Raw genomic sequence first — 21,925 nt, forward strand, 5'->3', positions numbered from 1 at the left:
TATTCGCATGTCTTTCATGAGCCATTATGAGTCAAAACTGTTAATTAGAACATAAAATAATGTCAGAAAGAGAAAACTGTAGAGGAGTTAAAAATGAGCACTTTTAGAAGTGAGAAAAGGGCTGAATGGCATGCTGCGTTCATCGGCTGGGAGCAATAGATGGTGTTCATTTCTGAGGCAAGACTAATAATATATAAGCATTAATAACAGTAAGAGTCTATATAACAAGTGGAGACTGGCACTGAAGGAGACATCTATAAAATCATGTCAGAAAATAAATGCATATTATCTTTTAACTTTTCCAAGGATTAAATCCTTTGTTTGCTTTAAAAAGGTTTATAATTTGTTTTCCATTTACTGAGTCATTCCTGACCTTTCTCATGCCATAATTTATCCTTATGTTGCTTAATTTACATCCAGTAACCCATTTTATTTCTTTGTTGTTTTTAAGCATATGAGATAGAAAAGCTCTAACAGAAAATTAGAGTGGCGTACCACTTAGCAGAGAACATTTGGCCACATATTGGACTGAAATCGAAGTGGTTTCAGCAAATCTATACTTCCTTCCAGATGCTCTGATTTCCCTTTTTGTTGTTGTTGTCATTTTTTGGTTATTTGTAATTTTTTTCCTTCATCTGTTATTTTAAGTCCTCTAGTACATGTGTGGGATGTGTAGGTTTGTTACACAGGTAAACATGTGCTCAGGTGGTTTGCTGCACAGATCAACCCCTCACCTAGGTATTAAACCCAACATCCATTAGCTATTCTTCCTGATGCTCTCCCTTCCCCCACCTATGCTCCACCGACAGGCTCCAGTGTGTGTTATTCCCCGCCACGTGTCCATGTGTTCTTGTCATTCAGCTCCCACTGATAAGTGAGAACATGTGAGGTTTGGTTCTCTGTTCCTGTATTAGTTTGCTGAATATAATGACTTCCAGCTCCATCCATGTCCCTGCGAAGGACATGATCTCATTCCTTTTACGGCTGCATAGTATTCCATGTGCCACATTTTCTTTATTCAGTCTATCTTTAATGGGCATGTAGGTTGATTGCATGAGTTTACTATTGTGAATAATGCTGCAGTGAACATACACATGCATGTATCTTTATAAAGAATAACTTATATTTTGGGGGGTACATACCCAGTAATGGGATTGCTAGGTCAAATGGTATTTCTGCCTCTGGATCTTTGAGGAATTGCCACACTGTCTTCCACAATGGTTGAACTAATTTACAGTTCCATCAACAGTGTAAAAATGTTCCTTTTTCTCTGCAATCTTACCAGCATCTCCTGTTTCTGGACTTCTTAAAAGCTACCATTGTGATTGGTGATTGGCATGAGAGGGTATCTCACTGTGGTTTTGATTTGTATTTCTCTAATGATCAGTGATGTTGAGTTTCTTTTTTATATGCTTGTTGGCTGCATGAATGCCATCTTTTGAAGTGTCTGTTCATGTCCTTTGCCCACTTTTTAATGTTTTCTTTTCTTGTAAATTTATTTAAGTTAATTGTAGACTCTGCATATTAAAGATTTGTCAGATGGGTAGATTGCAAACATTTTCTCCCATTCTGTAAGTTGTTTGTTCACTCTGATAATCATTTCCTTTGCCATGCAGAAGCTCATTAGTTTAATTAGATTGCATTTGTTAATTTTTGCTTTCATTGCAATTGTTTTCAGTGTTTTTTTCTCACTCATAGGCGAGTGTTGAACAATGAGAACACATGGATTCAGGGAAAGGAACATCACCCACTGGGGGCACTTGGGAGGTGTTAGGGGAGGGACAATGTGGGGTGGGGAAGGTGGGGAGGGATAACATGGGGAGAAATGCTGGGTATAGTATGCACCTATGCCACAACCCTGCATGACCTGCACATGTACCCCAGAACCTAAAGTAAAAAAAAAAAACAAAACTTTGCCTATGACTGTGTTGTGAATGGTATTGCCTAGATTTTCTTCTAGAGTTTTTATCGTTTTGGGATTTACACTTCAGTCTTTAATCCATCTTGAGTTAATTTTTGTGTAAGACATAAGAAAGTGGTTTGGTTTCAGTTTTCTGCATATGACTAGTCAGTTTTTCCGGAACCACTTATTAAATTAGGAATTCTTTCTCTATTGCTTGTTTTTGTCAGGTTTCTTGAAGATCAGATGGTTGTAGGTGTACAGTTTATTTCTGAGTTCTTTATTCTATTCCATTGGTCTATGTGTCTGTTTTGGTGCCAGTACAATGCTGTTGTGGTTACTGGAGCCTTGTAGTATAGTTTGAAGTCAGATAGCATAGGTGCCTCCAGCTTTTTTCTTTTTGCTTAGGATTGTCCTTGCTATTTGAGCTCATATTTTGTTTCATGTGAAATTTAAAATAGTTTTTTTCCCTAATTCTGCGAAGAATGTCAGTGGTAGTAGCATTGAATCTATAAATTACTTTGGACAGTACAGCCATTTTCACAATATTAATTCTTCTTATACACGAACATGGGATGTTTTTTTGACCTGTTTGTGTCCTTGCTGATTTCCTTGAGCAGTGGTGTGTAGTTCTCCTTGAAAGTGTTTCACTTCCATTGTTAGCTGTATTCCTAGGTATTTTACTCTTTTTGTAGCAGTTGTAAATGGGAGCTAATCCATGACTGGTCTCTCCGCTTGCCTGTTGTTGGTATATCGGAATGCTAGCAACTGCGGCACATTGATCTTGTATCCTGAACTTTGCTGAAGTTTCTTATCAGTTTTAGAAGCTTTTGGGTTGGATGCTTTGATTTCTTTTCAGACAACGAGAAAATGTTCATTTGTGTTTTAGAAAGACATTGATGAGTTTTACAGCAGTATAATGGAATGAGATGGTCCCATCTCCCTGTAAAGTGTTTTCCTTGACCCATTAGATCAGACATTGTACCATGTGTTTCACTGTTTGAGGGAATGGTAAAATACCTTAGCCATACCTGATCACACTGTATCATTTTAGAAATGACTGACAGCTATCCAGTAGAATGTATCTGAAACCATTCAACAAGAACTAATGGGGGAAAAGGTGGAAAACAAGCATGAGATGAGTATCTTTTGAATGCTGAAACAATAGTAGCTTAAGCAATAGCAGCATCATTCATTCCTGAAGTGACAAACTGGCTTGCCCACAAACACCTCTGCTACTCAACCGACATGGGTCATTATGACCTTGATTTTGATACCTGTAAGGATTGGTCAACTTCTCTTGGTCCCTTATCTACAGAGTACAGCTGACCATGCACACCAAAGCCCAGATGTATTTTAACACTGAGTAAGTTTCTAAACTGAAGGTATTAGCAAATGAATGTGGTTTAGCTCATGAATGTGGTTTAGCTCAGTGGAGTTTCACCAGCTACATTAGGTAAATAGTTTAAATTACATGTCTGAAACATCAGTGGGGCACTCAATACTCAGAGGTCCTTTCACATAAATACTAAACTTTTAGCTATTAACCATACTCCCAATGAACCAGCATCTTACATATCTTTTCCTTCAGACCACTTAGGTCAACCCATTTTTTCATAAGTTTTGAGAACTTAAGAGAAAAGCTCTTACTGATGAATTGTTTGAGCGGGTTTCATTAAGCACTTCAAATGCCATCTCTCCTCTTCCTCTCTTTTGCCTTCATTCTTTTCCTCATTAACCCACTCTCTCCCACTTTCTTCCTGTTTTATTCTACATTCCTATTTTCATAAAGAGTTTGGACCACATCTCCCCACACTATTTTGGGTACTCTCATTCAATAAGGAACAGGACGTTTATTTCCATGACTTTGTATGTGGGAATGACTGGATTTTTTTGTAGAGCTCTAGATCATGTAACAGAGTTCATCACTGATTTGGGCTAAATGAATACCTTATTCCAGTTCTTCCACAGGCCAAGTAGACTTTATCTATAAATATTTGTTGATTGAATCAAGGGAATACAGGAACCCTTGGTCTTATCTAATTATCACACATTTTCTCTGCCATGTGCAGCTGTAAGATATTGGGAAAAATTACCTAAACTTCCAAACCTCCTTTTTCAACTGTTAAGTAGGATTGATGGTATCTACCACATAGATTTTTTTATTTGCTGGTATTTTAAGAGAGAATGGAGGCAAAGTACCTGGCAGCCAGTTGGTGATTGGCAATGTTTATCCTTATTTTTTTCTCAACAATGCCTAGTGCTCTTCTCTGTACATAGAAAATGCTCTATTACTGGAGTTAACAAAAAAGCAGGGAGTCATTAATTATGTCCTTCCTCTTAAATGTGTTAAATCAGGGACAGACTTTGTGATGGTGTGAAGTACCTGACAAACACGAAACCCTAGGGAACCATGCTAAGTGTTCTGGGTGATGATGGTGAGACGTCTGTGGTGGGCATACTCAGTGTGTGTGTAAGTGTGTATGAGTTGTATAATAGGCTGCTCCTGCCTCTTAGAGTTGTCAGAAGGTCAAGGGAGAACAGGAGCATGTGGGCAACACCAGCAAATACTGTCTTCAGGACTCACTCACCCAGGGAATTCAGAGTTGCTCTTTTCTAGCCTGCAAAAACTGAGATCCAGCTGGAGTTGCATTTCATTAGAAGAAGGCATTCGGTGGAGCTCAGCTTTTTCAGGAGGGAGATGGGTGACAGGTAGCTGGGAGAGCATGCTGGATGAATCTGAGTGTCTAGAATTTTAAGTGTTTGCCTCTTGCTTCTCAGTAGGTGGCTGCCTCTTGAGGTCTGGCATTCACCCAAGTCTTGAGCATTACCTCAGCATTTAAAGAGAAAACAAGTGAAAAAAAGAATCCACAAAGCTGCCTTTAAATCACCATCAACATCATGGAATGCCACAGGCTGGGTTTTGTTCACCCTGTTAGCATGCAGAATTATTTTTCACTATAGGAAGCTGTCTTTCCCAACCAAGGAAACAAACAAAACAAAAAAAGCAGAACTAATTAAGATCGTCATATCTCAATAAATATGCAAATGAAAAATCAAAACAAAGAAATTCTATTTATCACATCATAAAGTTGCAAATTGCTGTATAGGCTGGCTTGGAAGAGCGGCAAGGGATAGAGATTTTGTAATGGCTTTGCTTAGAGACCGTTTGAAAGCTGCATTTATATAGGTTTATGTTTGAGGATGAGGAGGATGAACTTGCCAGGAGAAAATTATTTTCGTACGTTGTCTTCAAACTCTGTGGAAAGGAAAGGCGAATCAAAATTCAGTCAAGTGAGACTATATGTGAGATTCTGTGCTATGACATTTGTTTCTAAGTGCATCATTTCAGGAAGAAAAACAGGTTTTATGCTCTGCCATTCGTTTCTATGTATGTCATTTCAAGAAGAAAAACAATAAGATTCCCATTTTATAGATGAAGGCAACAAGGCTCAGAGAAGGCAAATTCCTGTTTCTCACTTGGCATTTGGAGAAGGATTCAAACCCGCAATTACTCATCTCACTCCAATTTTATGTTTTGTATCTGATTTATATATATATAATTTCTTTCTTTTTTTTTTTTTTGAGATGGAGTTTTGCTCTTGTTACCAAGGCTGGAGTGCAATGGTGTGATCTCGGCTCACCACAACCTCTGCCTCCTGGGTTCAGGCAATTCTCCTGCCTCAGCCTCCTGAGTAGCTGGGATTACAGGCAAGCACCACCATGCCCAGCTAATTTTTTTTTGTATTTTTAGTAGAGATGGGGTTTCACCGTGTTGACCAGGATGGTCTCGATCTCTTGACCTCGTGATCCACCTGCCTCGGCCTCCCACTGATTTATATTTTGCTCCCTATACCATGTCTCTCCAGTATCACCCAAAGTGGCTTACTTTTGAATACGTGTTTACAAGACATCAAAGCTTTCAGTTTAAAGGAGAATATAAAATCAATTTTCAGTGTTTTCTCCATATATTTCTCACATCTCAATATTAAGGCCCACTCTTTCAATGGAACTACCATTTGATTTCTGCATGATGCTATAATGCTAATTCCTTTTATTTATATTTAATTTCAGTTTCACTGGAAATTAATTTCCTTTTGCTGCCTGGCTTTAACATTTTTATTTATTTGCTTCTTTTTGGTTTTTCAAATTAAGCTTTAAATTTAGAATAATTTTATATTTATAAAAACATTGCAAAGATACCACAGAAAGTTTTTTTCATCTAGTTTCCCTTATTTAATTTCTCTTCATGGAAAATTTATGTTGAGCTGAATGTCATTTATTTAAGAATAATCTGTCCTTTCTCAAATTTTCTAAGATTTGCCCTGCTTTATTGATATTTATGATGATGTATTTAATTATGAACTTCATGTATTTCCTATTTTTTCTAGAGTATTTCTTGAAGACTATCATCTTTCAATTATTATCTTTTTAAATATTATCTATTACCAATTTACCCTAAACACTACTTAAAAAAATCTCTTCTTGTTTCTTATCTTTGCTGAACCATGTTTTGACATTTGACCATTCTATTAAGCTTTTTGTTAAATTTACTTTTCATTTAGAGAAAAATCTGTTTAATTTTCAAATCTACCTTTTTCCCCCCAAAAATATCTTATTCTTTCATTATGTTTCCAGAACTTATTCTAATTTATTAATTATTTCAAGTGTAATCATTCTATAGTCTTTTCCAAGTGGTCATATTTCAAGTTCGTGAGTGTCTGCTTTTGCTGCTTTTTGTATCTGCTGATTCTCACTCAAGGTGGATTATTTCCTCATTTGACATATGATTTGTTATTGTGAGTATATTTTCAGCAGGCTGTAAACTTCACACCCTCCCAAGAGGGTTCCATACACCCTGGGTTTTGGAAAAAAAAGACGCTGCATGGTAGTTTTGTATTTCTTTCTTTTTTCTTCTTCTTTTTTAATTGCATTTTTGGTTTTGGGGTACATGGGAAGAACATGCAAGATATTTGCATAGGTACACATGTGACAGTGTCATTTGCTGCCTTCCTCCCCTTCATCTATATCTGGCATTTCTCCCCATGCTCTCTCTCCCCAACTCCCCACCCCCTGAATTTCCCTCCCCTGTTCCTCCCAACAGACCCCAGTGTGTAGTGTCTACGGCCATACCACCCTGAATGCGCCAGATCTTGTCTGATCTCGGAAGCTAAGCAGGGTCAGGCCTGGTTGAACTTGAATGGGAGTTTTGTATTTCTTTCTAATGGAGGCCTCCAGTTTTCACCAACAAGAATTATGGGGTTTAGGATTCACAATGTAATCGTGAAATCTACATCTGTATAATCCATGATTTCTGTATGTTGTCAAGTCTTTCCCCCTTCTGGTAATTAGGTTTCCTATCTTTGTCACATTGCTAACATTACTTTCTCATATTAAAATCTCTATTTTTTGTGGGGGTTTTTTTTGAAATTACTATATTGTCTATTGACTTCTGCTGTAAAAGATAAATAATTCCAATATGCATTTCCTTCTCATGCATACCTTCTTATTTTTATTATAGCATTACTTTTACATTGACAAGATTGATAGCATTTATATTCTGTTTTGTAAACATCATTTTCAGATATCCTTAGTTATATATTTATTATAAGATATTTCTGTGCTCAACAACACTTTTCTGACCACACATTCCCCATTTGTGAGATCTTCACTTTATTCATCTTTGGGTTTCCTAGAGCTTCTCAAGTAGTGTCTCCCTCTGTCCCCTACATGCACATTCCTAAGGAAAGCAAATGGCTTTTATATTTCCTGAGGTCTTGCATGTTAGACAGTGTTTTTCTTTTGCAAAACAACTTGGCTGTTTTGAAAATTATTTGGTCCGATTTTAATTTTCTTTTGATATTTTCTGTCACTGGGGACACTTACCCCCCAGTAGAGAACATTAAAATCGGTCTATGTTCCTCATTTTAGAAGACTTATTTTTCTACTTACATATTTATATACTTTTTCCTTTATCTTTGAAATTGAAACTGCTATAGTACCTTACATGTTTCTCAGCTCCAGGCACTCTGTTTGACATATTGAATGGATGATTGAATAAGTAAGATTATATGCTGCGGTGGATCATTCAGTCTGTTCTTATTTCTGGCATATGATGCACCATTTTGAGCTAAAAGCAGGTTTTTCTGTATCTGAGGGTTTTTTTTCTGTTATATCTTTGAACTATATATTTTCCATTATGTTGGTCCTTTATTGTTTTACTTTCACATCTATTATCTTCTCTCCTATTAACTTTTTTCTTACTTATTACATATTTGAATTGTAATTTTCTACCCTACACTGTTTTTTAATGTTTCTTTTATGTTTATTACTATTTTTTCTTATTCCTTGGATATATTCAGTTTGTTCTATGTAAATTTGACACCTCTGATTTTCTCGTCACTGATTCTCCCCCCAGTAGTTTCTATCCTAATTGTTGTTGATTCAAATGTGATTATGGTTTCCATAAATTTTAGTCACCTTCATTTTTTTCTTGAACTATGATAATTTACTCTTCTCATCTTTTATCTTTAATTTTATGGTAGGTGCTGATTTTTTTTTTTTTTTTTTTTTTTGAGACAGGGAGTCACTCTGTCACCGAGGCTGGAGTGTGCTGGTGTGATCTCAGCTCACTACAGCTTCAACTTCCTGGGCTCAGGTGACCCTCCCACCTCAGCCTCATGAGTAGACCGCTGAACTACAGTCACATGCTGGCATGCCTAGCTAATTTTCATGTGTTTTGTAGATACGGGGTTTTGCTGTGTTGCCCAGGCTGGTGTTGAACTTCTTGGCCTAAGTGATTTGCCCACCTAGGCCTGCCAAGTGCTGGGACTACAGGTGTGAGCCACTGCACCTGGCCCTGAATAAATATTTGATAAATACATTATCAAATGAATGAATGAAGATGCACAAAATAACAGGAAAAAATTTATCCAGAGTTTTGTTAAGGCTCTAGAATAGATTAAAAATTTTTTGGAGATTTAGTATTTTATTCTTCAACTCTGCTGTGTTGCCTGAAAAGTAGCTTGACCATGTTCGGCATCTTTGTCATGAAATCTTTTCTCTTTCATATTTCCAGGATAGTAGTATTGCCTAGGTTGTCTTCCAGCCCTTTTATAGTTTTGGGTTTTATATTTAAGTTTTTATTATATTTTGAGTTAACTTTTGTACATAGTATAAAGGGGTCCAGCTTTAATCTGCTGCATTTGACTAGCCAGTTATCCCAGCACCACTTACAGAATAGGTCTTTTCCATTGCTTGTTTTTGTCAGCTTTGTCAAAAATCCTAGACAAAGTTCCTAGATGAAGTGAAATAAAAAATTGACAAGTGGGATCTAATTAAACTACCAACACAGTGAACAGACAACCTACAGAATGAGAGAAAATATTTGCAAACTCTGTATTTGACAACGGTCTAATATCCAGCATCTATGAGGAACTTAAATTTACAAGAGAAAAACAATCCCATTAAAGAGTGGGCAAAGGACATGTTAGACACTTTTCAAAAGAAGATAAGTATGTACGAAGCAGGAATATGGAAAAAAAAAAGCTCAACATCACTGATCATTGAAGAAATGCAAATCAAAACCACATTGAGATGCCATCTCACACCAGTCAGAATGGCTATCATTACAAAGTCAAAAGATAACACATGTTGGCATCATGGTGGGGAAAAGGGAACACGTATATTGTTGGTGGGAGTGTAAATTAGTTCAACCGTTGAGGAAAACACATGGTGATTTCTCAAAGAGCTTAAAGCAGAACTACCATTCAACCCAGTCATCCCATTACTGGGTATATACCCAGAGGAATATAAATCATTCTACCACAAAGACATATGCATGTACTATACACAATAGCAAAAACATGGAATCAACCTAAATGCACATCAATAATAGCCTGGATAAAGAAAATGTGGTACATATATACCATGGAATACTATGCAGCCATAAAAAAGAATGAGATCATGTCTTTTGTGAGAACATGAATGGAGCTGAAGGTCATTATATTCAGCAAACTGAAGCAGGAGCAGAAAACCAAATACCGCATTTTCTCACTTATAAGTGGGAGCCAAATGATGAGAACTTTTGAACCCAAAAATGAAACAACAGACACTAGAATCTACCTGAGGGTAGAGGGTGGGAGGAGCGGGAGGAGCAGAAAAGATAACAATTGGGTGCTGGCTTAATAGCTGGGTGATGAAATAATTTATACAACAAACCTCTATGACACAAGTTTACCTACATGACAAACCTTCACATGTACCCTGAACCTAAAATAAATGTTAAGAAAAAGTAGCTTGAAATTCTTTATTTTAAAATCTTAAAATCTTTCAAATTTATATTAAATAATACTTGTATACATTTATTGGGCATATCAAGTCTTAATTGGCTCTTCATCTTACCTCAAATGAAGACAATTCATCTCAATTAGCTGTGCATGTCATGCAAAAATGATCCTGGCCTGACCTCCCATCAGTCCTAGTACGCAGACCGTGCTTTGGTGATACATTGTGGCCTGATGCATATTGTGACAGTTAATACTGAGTGTTCAACTCGATTGGATTGAAGGATGCAACATTTTATTCCTGGGTGTATCTGTCAGGGTGTTGCCAAAGGAGACTGACATCTGAGTCAGTGGAGTGGGAGAAGCAGACCCACCCTCAGTCTGGGTAGACACCATCCAATCAGCTGCCTGCATGGCTAGAATAAAGCAGGCAGAAGAAGATAGAAGGACTAGACTAAGTCTTCTGACCTACATCTTTCTCCTATGCTGGATGATTCCTGCCCTGAAACACCAAACTCCAAGTTCTTTAGCATTTGGACTCTTGGACTTACACCAGTGATTTGGCAGGGACTTTCAGGCCTTTGGCCACAGACTGAAGCCTGTACTGTTGGCTTCCCTACTTTTGAGGCTTTGGGGACTCAGACTGGCTTTCTGCCTCCTCAGCTTGTGAGTGGCCTATTGTGGGACTTTACCTTGTGATCATTTGAGTCAATTCTCCTAATAAACTCCCCTTCACCTATTCATCCTATTAGTTCTGTCCCTTGAGAGGACCCTAATACATGTATGTTTCTTACTTTTCCTAGTTTCATCCTAGGAACCTAAAATTCCTCAGAGAGAACATTTTTGGTTGATCTTACCAGAATCCTTGGTAATTTCCAGAACACTCCTCAGCCTGCTTGATGAACTGGAAAGTAATTTATCCTTTCTTACTTTTTGCTGTAAATTTTCCAAACTTAAGTATATTTAGCATATATTTTTCATAGTCTATAGTTTGAGGTTAAGGCCACTTTCTAGTTTCAGTGTAATTGAAATTTTTTTTTGGACTATTTTTTTTTGAGAGTTTGGAAAAGACTGTCGCGTGAAGGTACCATTTACTGCTATCTTATATCAGAGTTTTTATCGTGTGTATCATTCCTTCTGTAAACAACACTAGAGTGAACTTCCTGGTATATAAAATAGGCATTTCTACCCAACCTTTTTATTAATTAGATGTTAACTATCTGGGTGAAAGATTTTTCTTTTAAAGCTTTTGATTATTGTTGCAGATTACCTTCTGGAAAGACTGTGCCACCTTTCAGTACTTGCAAAGTTATCAGTTTACTTGGACCCTGTCTAATGTAACACTTAATAATCTTCTCACCTATAATCCTGTGGATCATGAGGTCAAGAGATAGAGACCATCCTGGTCAACAAGATGAAACCCCATCTCTACTAAAAATATAAAAATTAGCTGGGCATGATGGCGCGTGCCTGTAGTCCCAGCTACTTGGGAGGCTGAGGCAGGAGAATTGCTTGAACCCAGGAGGCAGAGGTTGCGGTGAGTGGAGATCATGCCATTGGACTCCAGCCTGGGTAACGGGTGAAACTCCATCTCAAAAAAAAAATTTTTTTCTCACAATTTTGTGTCAGTTTTATACGTGAACAGTGGCATCCCGTAATATATTATTCTACTTAGTGTAAGCCTCACTTTTCAACTTTTTCCTCATTTTTTTCTTATATTTTTATCTCCACATTCTTCATTTATAAGTTTTCTACTCATACCCCTGATCATTTTTCACTGGTGAGGATTTTGTTTGGCCATGTTATAAGAATTCTTTAAATATTCCCGATAATGACCATTCAATGGTTTAACACATTGCAAAACTTTTCTTGCTTTTTATATGGCTTTCAAATATGTTGACCAGGTCTTACAATTCTGTTTTATTTCTAAAAGATTTTTTAAAAGAGCTCAGTTGCCTTTGGTGTCAAATTTAGAAAGAATTCTATCATATCATAAGTTCTATAAAACATTAATTGTGTTTTCTTTTGATATTTCTATAATGTATTTTCTTAATACTTTCAAGCCATCTAGAATTAAATTTTTTATCATGGTGTGAGGTAGGGTTATAACTTGGTTTCATGCCAAAATTGTTGCAGGCACTCTATTTTAAAAAGCCCCTCTTACCGGGTAATACCTTGTATACATACTGGTGTCTTCATTTCCAACTTGCTCTTCTATTGCATTTTATTTTTATTTCTTCAGCTTTATTATGTTTTGTTAGAGTAGCTTATAAAGAGTCTTAACCTGAGTAGAGCAAGTAACCCCTAATTGCCCTTTCTTTAAATGAGTTGTTTTTTTTTAACCTATTTCCATGTCTTTGTTGGTTATTTGGTCTTCTAGTTACATTTCAAACAATTTCAAAAAATTTTAATAATTGAAGAAAGTATTGACTTCAAAATATTTTGTAATTTTCTTTGTATGCATTTAAGAATCACTTTATCAACCACACTGAAATTTGATACTTTTTCATGTAAACCTACATTTATTTTTATTGCTTTTATGCCTAAACATTTTATATTTCTTGGTTCTATTGTGGATAAATTTTTTTAATTGTTACATTACAGTTTTAACTGGTTAACGCTCAAATAGCGAAACTATTAAAATGAATATTAATAATAATTCGTTTATTTTTGTGGTTGAGTAGTATTCCCTGGTATGCAGGTCCCACAGTTCATTAACCACTCACCTATTTTTGGACATTCTGATGTTTCCAGGTTTGGGCTATTACACATCAAGCTGCCATGAACTATCATGTACAGATTTCAGTGTGGATATAAGTTTTTAGATACCTGAGGTGTAATGTCCACTATTTTGAGTTTTTAAAGAAACTAACAAACTATATTCCAGAATGGCTGCACACACCTACCAGGAATGTATCTGGGTGAAAGGAATGTGTTAGAGATCTGGCTCATCTGCCTTCTCTCCAGCATTTGGTATAATGACTATTTTAAATTGTATTACTTTTCATAGGTGGGCAGTGACAGCTCATCTTAGTCTTAATTTGCATTTCCCTCATGGCTACACAATTTTGAAAATTTTCATTCAACTGTTAAACATCATCTTAATAGCTTAGGGAAAGAAAAATCTGTGTATTTGCTTATATTTTTACTCTTTGGTTGCTATTTCTGCCTTGCTTGTGTTAAAAATTTCTTCTTTTATTTTATTTATATTTAAAGAGTTTTCTTTAACCATTCTTATAGGGTATTCGTTGGCAAAAATTTATCAAAAGTTTACTTCCCATGAGAATGTTTTAAGTTTCCCTTCATTCTGGAGGGATATCTTTGCTAGTTTTAGAGTATAGGTTGTCAATTCTTTGCTTTAAACACTTGAAAAATAGTGTGCCATTTTCTTCTGGCCTCTGCAGTTTCTGATGAGAACTCAGCTGCCATTCAAATTGTTTTTCCTTATAGCATTGTTACCCTAACGTTTCTCTCTCACTGCTTTCAAGATTTTAAGTTTCTCTTTAGTTGAAGAAGGTTAGCCATGATCTGTCTTTGCATTGATTTCTTTTTTTTTTTTTGAGGTGGAGTTTCACTCTTGTTGCCCAGGCTGGAGTGCAATGGTGTGATCTCGGCTCACCTCCTCCTCCTGGGTTCAGGCAATTCTCCTGCCTCAGCCTCCTGAGTAGCTGGGATTACAAGCACGCGCCACCATGCCCAGCTAATTTTGTGTATCTTTAGTAGAGACGGGGTTTCACCATTTTGACCAGGATGGTCTCGATCTCTTTACCTCGTGATCCACCCGCCTCAGCCTCCCAAAGTGCTGGGATTACAGGCTTGAGCCACCGTCGCACCCAGCCCCTTTGCATTGATTTCTTTGGCTTTGTCTGTCTGGAGTTTTTCTGAGTTTCTTGTATTTGTAGTTTTATGTTTTTTGCAATGTTTAGGACATTTTCAGACATTATTTCTTTGGATACCTTCATAGCCTCTCTTCTTTTTGGGATAATGGTGAAATGAAGATTAGATCTTTTTGTTATAGTCCTACAGAGTCTTAATGTTCTTTTTATTTTTTAAGTTATTTTCACTCTTGTTTAAACTGGGTTTTTCTATTGTCCTACTTTAAGGTTCACTGATTCATCCCTCTCCCTTCTCCTTTTGTTGTTGAGACCCTCCATTGAGTTTCCTTTATCTAGCTTTTTATATTTTTTCATTCTAAAATTTTCATTTCATTTCTCTTTACAGCTTCCATCTGTTTGCTGAGACATTCTATGTTTTTTACCAAGTTCTATAATTCCGTTACTGGATTTCTCACATCTACAGTTTCCATTTATTTTTCCTACATTTTTGCTGGGACTTTCTGTTTCTTTCCTGAGATTTTACTTTTTTCATTTGTTTCATGTGTCCCTAATTACTCATGGGAACACTTACATGCTTTAAAATCCTTGTCAGATAATTCTAACACCTGTATCATCTTAGTGTTGGCATGTCTTGATTATCTTCATTCTTGGTATAAGTGATTTTCTTTTGAAACTTGGACATTTTGAGTATTATTCTATAAGGCTATGGATTTTATTTAAATCTTCTATTTGAGCTGATCTTCTGTGACACCATTCAGAGAATAGAAAAAGGGAGCTCGTTACTGTCAGGTATTGGGTGAAAGTCGAGGCTCCCCACTAGGCCTTCAGGTGCACCCAGTGTGGGGAGGGGCTCCTTGCTACCGCTGGGCCATGGTGGGAATTCCAGCTCCCCTCCACACCTTTGCTGATCCCACTCTGGCCAGAGAAAGCGGGAGTTCCTCCTCACTGCTCCCCAGTGGTGGGGGACAGTCTTGTGTGTAGAGGTCCAAGTTCCCCACACAGCCTCCACTGATATTGAGGGAGAGGAAGCCACATTATTACCAAATGGGGGTAAAAGCCTTGACTCCCTCCCCTGACTTTTCTCCCTACTCCCTCTCCTCAGCATGGGGGAAGGAAGGGAGCTTGGGGTACCCCCTAACAGTCTGGTGAGAGTAAAAGCCTAGGCTTCCTGCTTTTGTGGATGGGGATGGGGATGGGACTGCTGGCTTTTTTGTGGTGTTTGCCTGAAGTAGAACAAACTTTTATCTTGCTAAGCTGCCCCTTTGCTCATCATGTGGCTAGAGAAAGCCAGTTCTGGTTGAGGCTTTTAATCATCTGCACCTGTTAGCATTTCCAGCTCTTAGATATTCCAGCTCCAAGTTCCTTTTGTGAGGCCAAAAGGAAACCCAGAGAGATCATTGCCAACCCCACCTGCCAGTCCTGAGGCCCTGATACAGTCTTTTTCTCTCCCCACTCCATTCACATTTCAGTGTCTTCTTGTTCTTTTAAATATATAATATGGAGGGAAATGAGAAGGAGGAAAAGGTAGAAATACGTCTCTTGTTTTTAGAAGTGGCAGTCTTTGATTATGTATCTTAGTTCCCTAACTTATTAGAATGCCTGCATTGCACTTAGGCAAATAAGTGAGGGACAGAATTAAATAATTTTGAGAATCCTAAATTCATATATATGTTTATAACATATGTTACATAATATACATTATATAATATATAATATGTATTATAAATTCTATTTGTGCTGTATATTTTATCAAATATAATATATATCATTATATATAAACACATTACATATATTTTATTATATATAAATGACAAAGGAAAACACATTTGTTATAAATCACCAGAATTCACAGACATGATAATTATGGTATAATTCATATATTAAAATTTTTGAATAATAAATACAAAAGTAATTCCACAAGAGATAATTCAAATATGGCTTTTTCTGTACATATTTCTGTTATATGTTCAATTCGGCAACTCTTTATTGCATGTATAGTGTGATCTCATTACATTCTAGGTGTTCTATAGTATAAAACAAACATAAATCTGGCAGAGGCATGGCCCTTATTGACAATAAGACTATAATCTTGTTAATAATAAAAATAAATTAATTTGTAAAGACTCATATTTAGAAAAGGGAAATTTCATTAACAGATGGAGTTATCAAAAGAGAACTTTGGTAGAAATTAAGATGAGATTTTTTTTAAAAAGCTGAACTTGGTTGTATGTTGAGGGGTTGGCAGACCATCTTAGGAAATTGTGAAAGCTTGGGAAAACATTAAGTCTGGGAATTCTGAATGACACCACAAGTACAACTTGACAACTTGGTGAGTGGGAGAACCACAGGTTCATGAGTGACAGGAGCCAACTGCACGTGATGCAAGGCAGGATGTTATTTAAGCAAGAGTGACCTTGTTGTGTCCCAATGGACCCCGTAGGAAAGCCCCGTTCATCAATACTCACATGGCCCTAACAGACAAGGTAGCGTCATTGCAAGTTCCAGAATTTGAAAGTAGCATAATAAAAATTATGTTTTAGAGATATTATTCATAATAGTGATTGCAGTAACCCAGTTGTGAAGCAACAAATCTAAATGCATGCTCTCCTCCACACCGTGTTTCACCATCTTCTTCAGAATCGACAGGAGAGCAGTGGAATTACATGTGGCGGTTGCCTGTATTTCACAGAACACTCTGCTAGACAACATCCATGTGTTTTCTCAGTTAGTATTCAGGGCAACTATTGAGGAATTATTATTGACATTCTGTGAGAGTAAGCAATTTTTCCAAAGTCCCACAGCCAATATTTAAACACAGGCTCTTGACATTGCATGACACTGACATCTCCATACCTAGCCTGATGGCAGGTGAGGCACAGGCTCCCAGGGTCCTCGATGACTTGATCCTATGTTGCAGCTAGGGTAGCTCTTATCTTCCTTTACTCAGCTACTTTATTACCCACAAGTCAGCCTATAAAGTATGATAACAATTTAATGTTGTGGTGCTGCAGAAACAAGTTTCATATTTCTTCCCCTTCCTCTCCACTCAGACCCACCAGACCTTCAGTTTAGGCTACTGCAACCCAGAGAGCACAGAAGCAGCTCGCATCAGTCAGCAGACAATTAAGACACTGGCCTTTGATTCATTTTCCAAGCTAACACGTAACCATGCCGCTGATTTCCCATTTTCATTGTTTATGGCACGGCAGGTGGATGAACAGCTCTGCCTGATTTATGAAGTGCTTGCCTTCTATAAATCACAGCGTAGAAACCCAGCATGCTGCTAATCCTAATTGGTTAAGTCCTAAGTAGGGAGTGATTAGAAAGTCTTCAGGAATGAAGGTGCCTCATGCAAATGAGGGAGACATACAGCTCCTTGGGAGGAAACTCCCCCTGTTCACAATATGCGGTGAAGTTTTTGTTATTGTTCATTCCTACTGCCCTCTTCTATCTCTTGCTGATCAACCCCTGTTGATCTTCCATTTGTAATAAACTGGATGGAGGGGTGAGTGGGGAATTACACTGCAGAAGCAGAATGCTGTTCGCCCACTTACTCTCTCGTTTGTTAATTTCAATCTGGATTAATTTTCCAGTTCCTATAAACCATTCATCATGAAGAAGGAGAACCGTGCAATATGACTCATAGCATTGTTTATTGGAGTGGGATACATGAGGGCTTTGAATTCTGTCTGCCTGCATTCAGATACCATGCTTTCCTTCGAGAAAATAACTTGGCATTCTCAGACACTCAATGATGGCCTTCTCTGATTGGTCACTTAAAGCCTAAACTACTCTGAAAAATTCTAAATATGTGAGGCTGTGCACATCTTCTAACTGGAAATAGGGTTATGAAATGCAGACTCTGCTGGCAGAAGAAGAAAGAAGCCTGCAAACTGTGTACAACTTTCCCCCAGCCTCAAGGTGGAGGACACAGGATAGTGTGCATACGATACATTTAAAGGAGCAGTGACCTGAGATTAAAACTCAGAGCAGGATGCTTCCACTCTCCTGTTCCAACCAATTGAATATGTTCCCTTTTACTGGCTAACTTCTCTTCTCATTTCTCTTTCCTCTTCCCCATCTTCTTCCTTCTACTTCCCTTCCCCTTTGTACTTTTTCCCTGTCTACCTTCCTCTTTTTCCTTTCTTCTCCATATTTCCTGGGACCAAATGGCAGCTGCAGCAGCAGAAGTGGCAGCATCCCTTTGGAATTGGAGGATGAACCTGCCTGCATGGAGGAGGTTGTTTACAGTACAGATAGCAGATCAGAACAGGAACGGAACTTGTCTGAGTTGGACCGGAGGATCCAGGAGTGTGCCTTCAATAAGGACGAGGGAGAGGAAGAAGAGGAAGCACCAGGGCAGGGAGGAGAAGCCATCCCATAGCCCCAAGGTTCACAACAAGTTCTGTGTCTCCAACCATTGGATTGGACAGGCAGCTATGTTGCTGCTGCTTCATGATCAGACACACACAATGTATACGTCAGTGCAAAAAGCCAGCCTATGTAAGCTCAGCAACCCCGTTTCCAGATTTTGTTCTAGTTTTCCTATGCATAGAAGTTGGCCACTTTATAACATTTTACATGCATATGTAAATAGCCCCTGGGGCCTATGCGAGCTGCCATCGTGCTTAGAATGGGACTCAACGTATGTACCTATACAACAATACTGCATGATCTGCACATGTACCCTAGGACCTAAAGTACAATTAATTAAAAAAAAGAAAGAAAGAAATGTGGCCAAACATTACTGTACAATAGTTCCTCCTTATTAATCCCAAATTCATCCCAAGACTTCTATGAGAACTCCTGGAAGTAGGCGCTGTCTTTTCATGGTTATTTCTATGGTAGAATATATCCAAATTGATTGTATCCTTGCCATGTAACATAATAGCATATATCTGAATCTTTTCCAGTACTGAAAAAATGGCATCTGTTTGCTCCAATTGCATTGCTCTGGTTACTAGTAAATGTGACTATCTTCATTAAGACAGGAAAAAAAAGAATCGGACTCAATGGATCCTTTCAAGATTGTTCTGTCATCCTCCATTCCTGTGATTGAAACTGGAGCAAGCTGGAAGTAGAGGAGTGGGGTTTCTTCTTGGCTTCTCAGTGAGAATTCTAAGTGGTTTTTTTAAGTTGTTCCATGTATGAGTGTCATCTTCTATTATTTCCCCACCATGGCTTTTGAGCTCCCCAGAGCAAACCATGAGCCCCACTGAAACTCTGGGGATCCTGGCAGGGTCTTCAGGTGCTGGGTGCTTGAACATGAAAAACTCTGCATCCAAGTACTTGCAGGTTTCATCCATGATCCTCTCAAGCAGCATATATTTTACATACGTGGTACAAGCCAGAAGCTGCGCTAGACTCTAAGAAATAAAACATGGTCACTGGTCTTCACCGATTTTAGGGTTCTGTGTATTCAGACCACCAAACATCATGCTGGGAAGCAGCAAGACCTACTGGAAAATTTATCCATTTCAGAGTCAGACACATGTGCTTCCTACCCTGTATCTGGTAGTTGCTTGTTATAACAACTTAGAAAAGTGATGAAGTTTCCCTAAACTTCAGCTTTCTTATATGTAAAATGTTGATAAGCATACCTATATCATAAAGTTAGTGTAGGATGAAATGAGATAATGTACAAAAGTCTATTGTTTAAGCATTTGGAAAACAACAACATTGGCTTATTTTTCTTCATAACACAAACAGAACATTCTATATAAGAATTGTGACAGTTAAAAAAAACATTCTCACCAACCTGGCCAGTAGGGTGAAACCCCATCTGTACTAAACCCCATTTCTACAAAAATTAGCCAGGCATGATGGCGCATGTCTGTGATCACAGCTGTTTGGGAGCGTGAGATGGGAGAATTGATTGAACCTGGGAGGTGGAGGTTGCAGTGAGTGGAGATCCTGCCACTGCACTCCAGCCTGGGCGACAGAGTGAGACTCCATCTCAAAAAGAAAAAAAAAAATTCTCTGGGTTCACATGGTCGGAAATATGCCCTCTTACTGGAAGGAAGCTGAGAAGATTACACAGGAGCAGAACCTAGGAGGTTGGAATGGCTTAAAACAGGTGAAAATAGAGCAAAGCCTTTCAGCATTTGGAAGAAAGTGCTTAGATATTTGAATAATGAAGTGTACATGACCTGTGAAGAAAGGATGAGAAGGGACAACAAAGGCAGTGGTAAAATGAGAGATAGAAGATGCTAGGTCAAATTTAGACTGTTTTAGATGTCATATGTATTTAGTTAAAGTTAGGTTTAGCTGCAAGAGTTGGACAACTTATCGCAGTAGCAGCTTTTATAAGGTGTAGGTTTATTTCTCTTTCCTGTGGAATTCTACACACTGGAATACCAGCCCTGATGTCACGGCTGCATGGTTTAAGAGACCTGGCTTCTGCAGTTTTCTGGCTCTACTATGTAATGCTTCTACTCTTGGTCTAGAATAGCTGCTGAAGCAGCAGCCATTGCTTCTGCATCCCAGACAACAGCAAGAAGAACACAAAAAGAAGTACCCATTTTCTATCTTTCCCAAAGCTATACATAATATTTCTGCTTAATCTCATCAGCTGAAAAAATGGCCTATGGCCACAGGAAGCAGCAAGAGAGGTTAGAAAACACAGTCTTAATATGAGGCGGGCCCAGCTAAAATTCAAAGTTTGAAGTGAAAGTCTGAATACCAAGGGAAAAGATAATAATGCATGTTGGGGGATTACATATTTGCCAAAGAGACTTCTCCTGATGTTTCAAACACCACCAAGAGAGTTTTGGAAACATTAGAACAATTTCAGATAAAACTCACAGCACACACCTCATGACCAGCAGGAAGCCACAGAGCAAAACGTTGCCATAGATTAGCTCCACAGCATAGAAGAAAGGCATCTATGTTGTGATTCGGGGAGCTGATAGCATTATTGACAGTCTCTTATTTTTTTATTTTTTTATTTTTTATTGCATTTTAGGTTTTGGGGTACATGTGCAGAATGTGCAAGACAGTTGCATAGGTACACACATGGCAGTGTGTTTTGTTTCCTTTCTCCCCTTCACCCACATTTGTCGTTTTTCCCCAGGCTATCCCTCCCCAGCTCCCCCACCCCACCGCTGGCTCTCCCCTTTTCCCCCCAATAGACCCCAGTGTTTAGTACTTCCCTCCCTGTGTCCATGTGTTCTCATTTTTCATCACCCGCCTATGAGTGAGAATATGCGGTATTTCATTTTCTGTTCTTGTGTCAGTTTGCTGAGAATGATGTTCTCCAGATTCGTCCATGTCCCTACAAACGACACAAACTCATCATTTCTGATTGCTGCATAATATTCCATGGTGTATATGTGCCACATTTTCCCAATACAGTCTATCATCGATGGGCATTTGGGTTGGTTCCAGGTCTTTGCTATTGTAAACAGTGCTGCAGTGAACATTCGTGTGCATGTGTCCTTATAGTAGAACGATTTATAGTCCTTTGGACCAGTCTCTTATTTTTTTTTAACTCTTTTCCAAATTTCCTTGCTGTAGTTCAGAAATTACACATACATTCTTCATATGAAGATATGTATCTTTCTGTAACCTATGCAAGAAATTTGAAGATTAGCAGAGATACTGAAAGTGAAACCCAAGCACTGTCTATCTCTTAGCTCCTCCCATATTTCATCTTTCTACTCTTAAATGAAGGCTATGGGTCATGCTCTTTACTAAGCTCTATGGATGCAGATAAGAAAGACCCATTTCGTGCCCTCAGTAATCAGAGAAAGAAGAACAGTAAACATTCTCATTTAATGCAGTGTGGCCCATGACTTTGTGGAACTATGCAAAGAGTATTGCAAAAATACCTAATGTAATGGGGGTGGCAGTTGTGGTAAAAGACTACCAAAAAGAAGTCATAATTTAGGTGATTTTTGAAGAAT

General features: G+C 38.0%; 1 protein-coding gene across 1 annotated transcript in view; it reads left to right on the top strand.

The window, feature by feature from the left end:
• Positions 1-21,082, top strand: part of AGBL1 (AGBL carboxypeptidase 1) — a 798,761-nt gene extending 777,679 nt beyond the window's left edge. Inside the window, exon 23 of the mRNA XM_035303747.3 lies at positions 18,198-21,082. Coding sequence (XP_035159638.3) covers positions 18,198-18,405 — 208 coding nt within the window. The 3' untranslated portion in view covers positions 18,406-21,082. The remainder of the gene's footprint in view (positions 1-18,197) is intronic.
• Positions 21,083-21,925: the final 843 nt, after the last annotated feature.

Source organism: Callithrix jacchus, chromosome 6 (assembly GCF_049354715.1).
Source record: "Callithrix jacchus isolate 240 chromosome 6, calJac240_pri, whole genome shotgun sequence".
In the NCBI taxonomy this organism is placed as follows: Eukaryota; Metazoa; Chordata; class Mammalia; order Primates; family Cebidae; genus Callithrix; species Callithrix jacchus.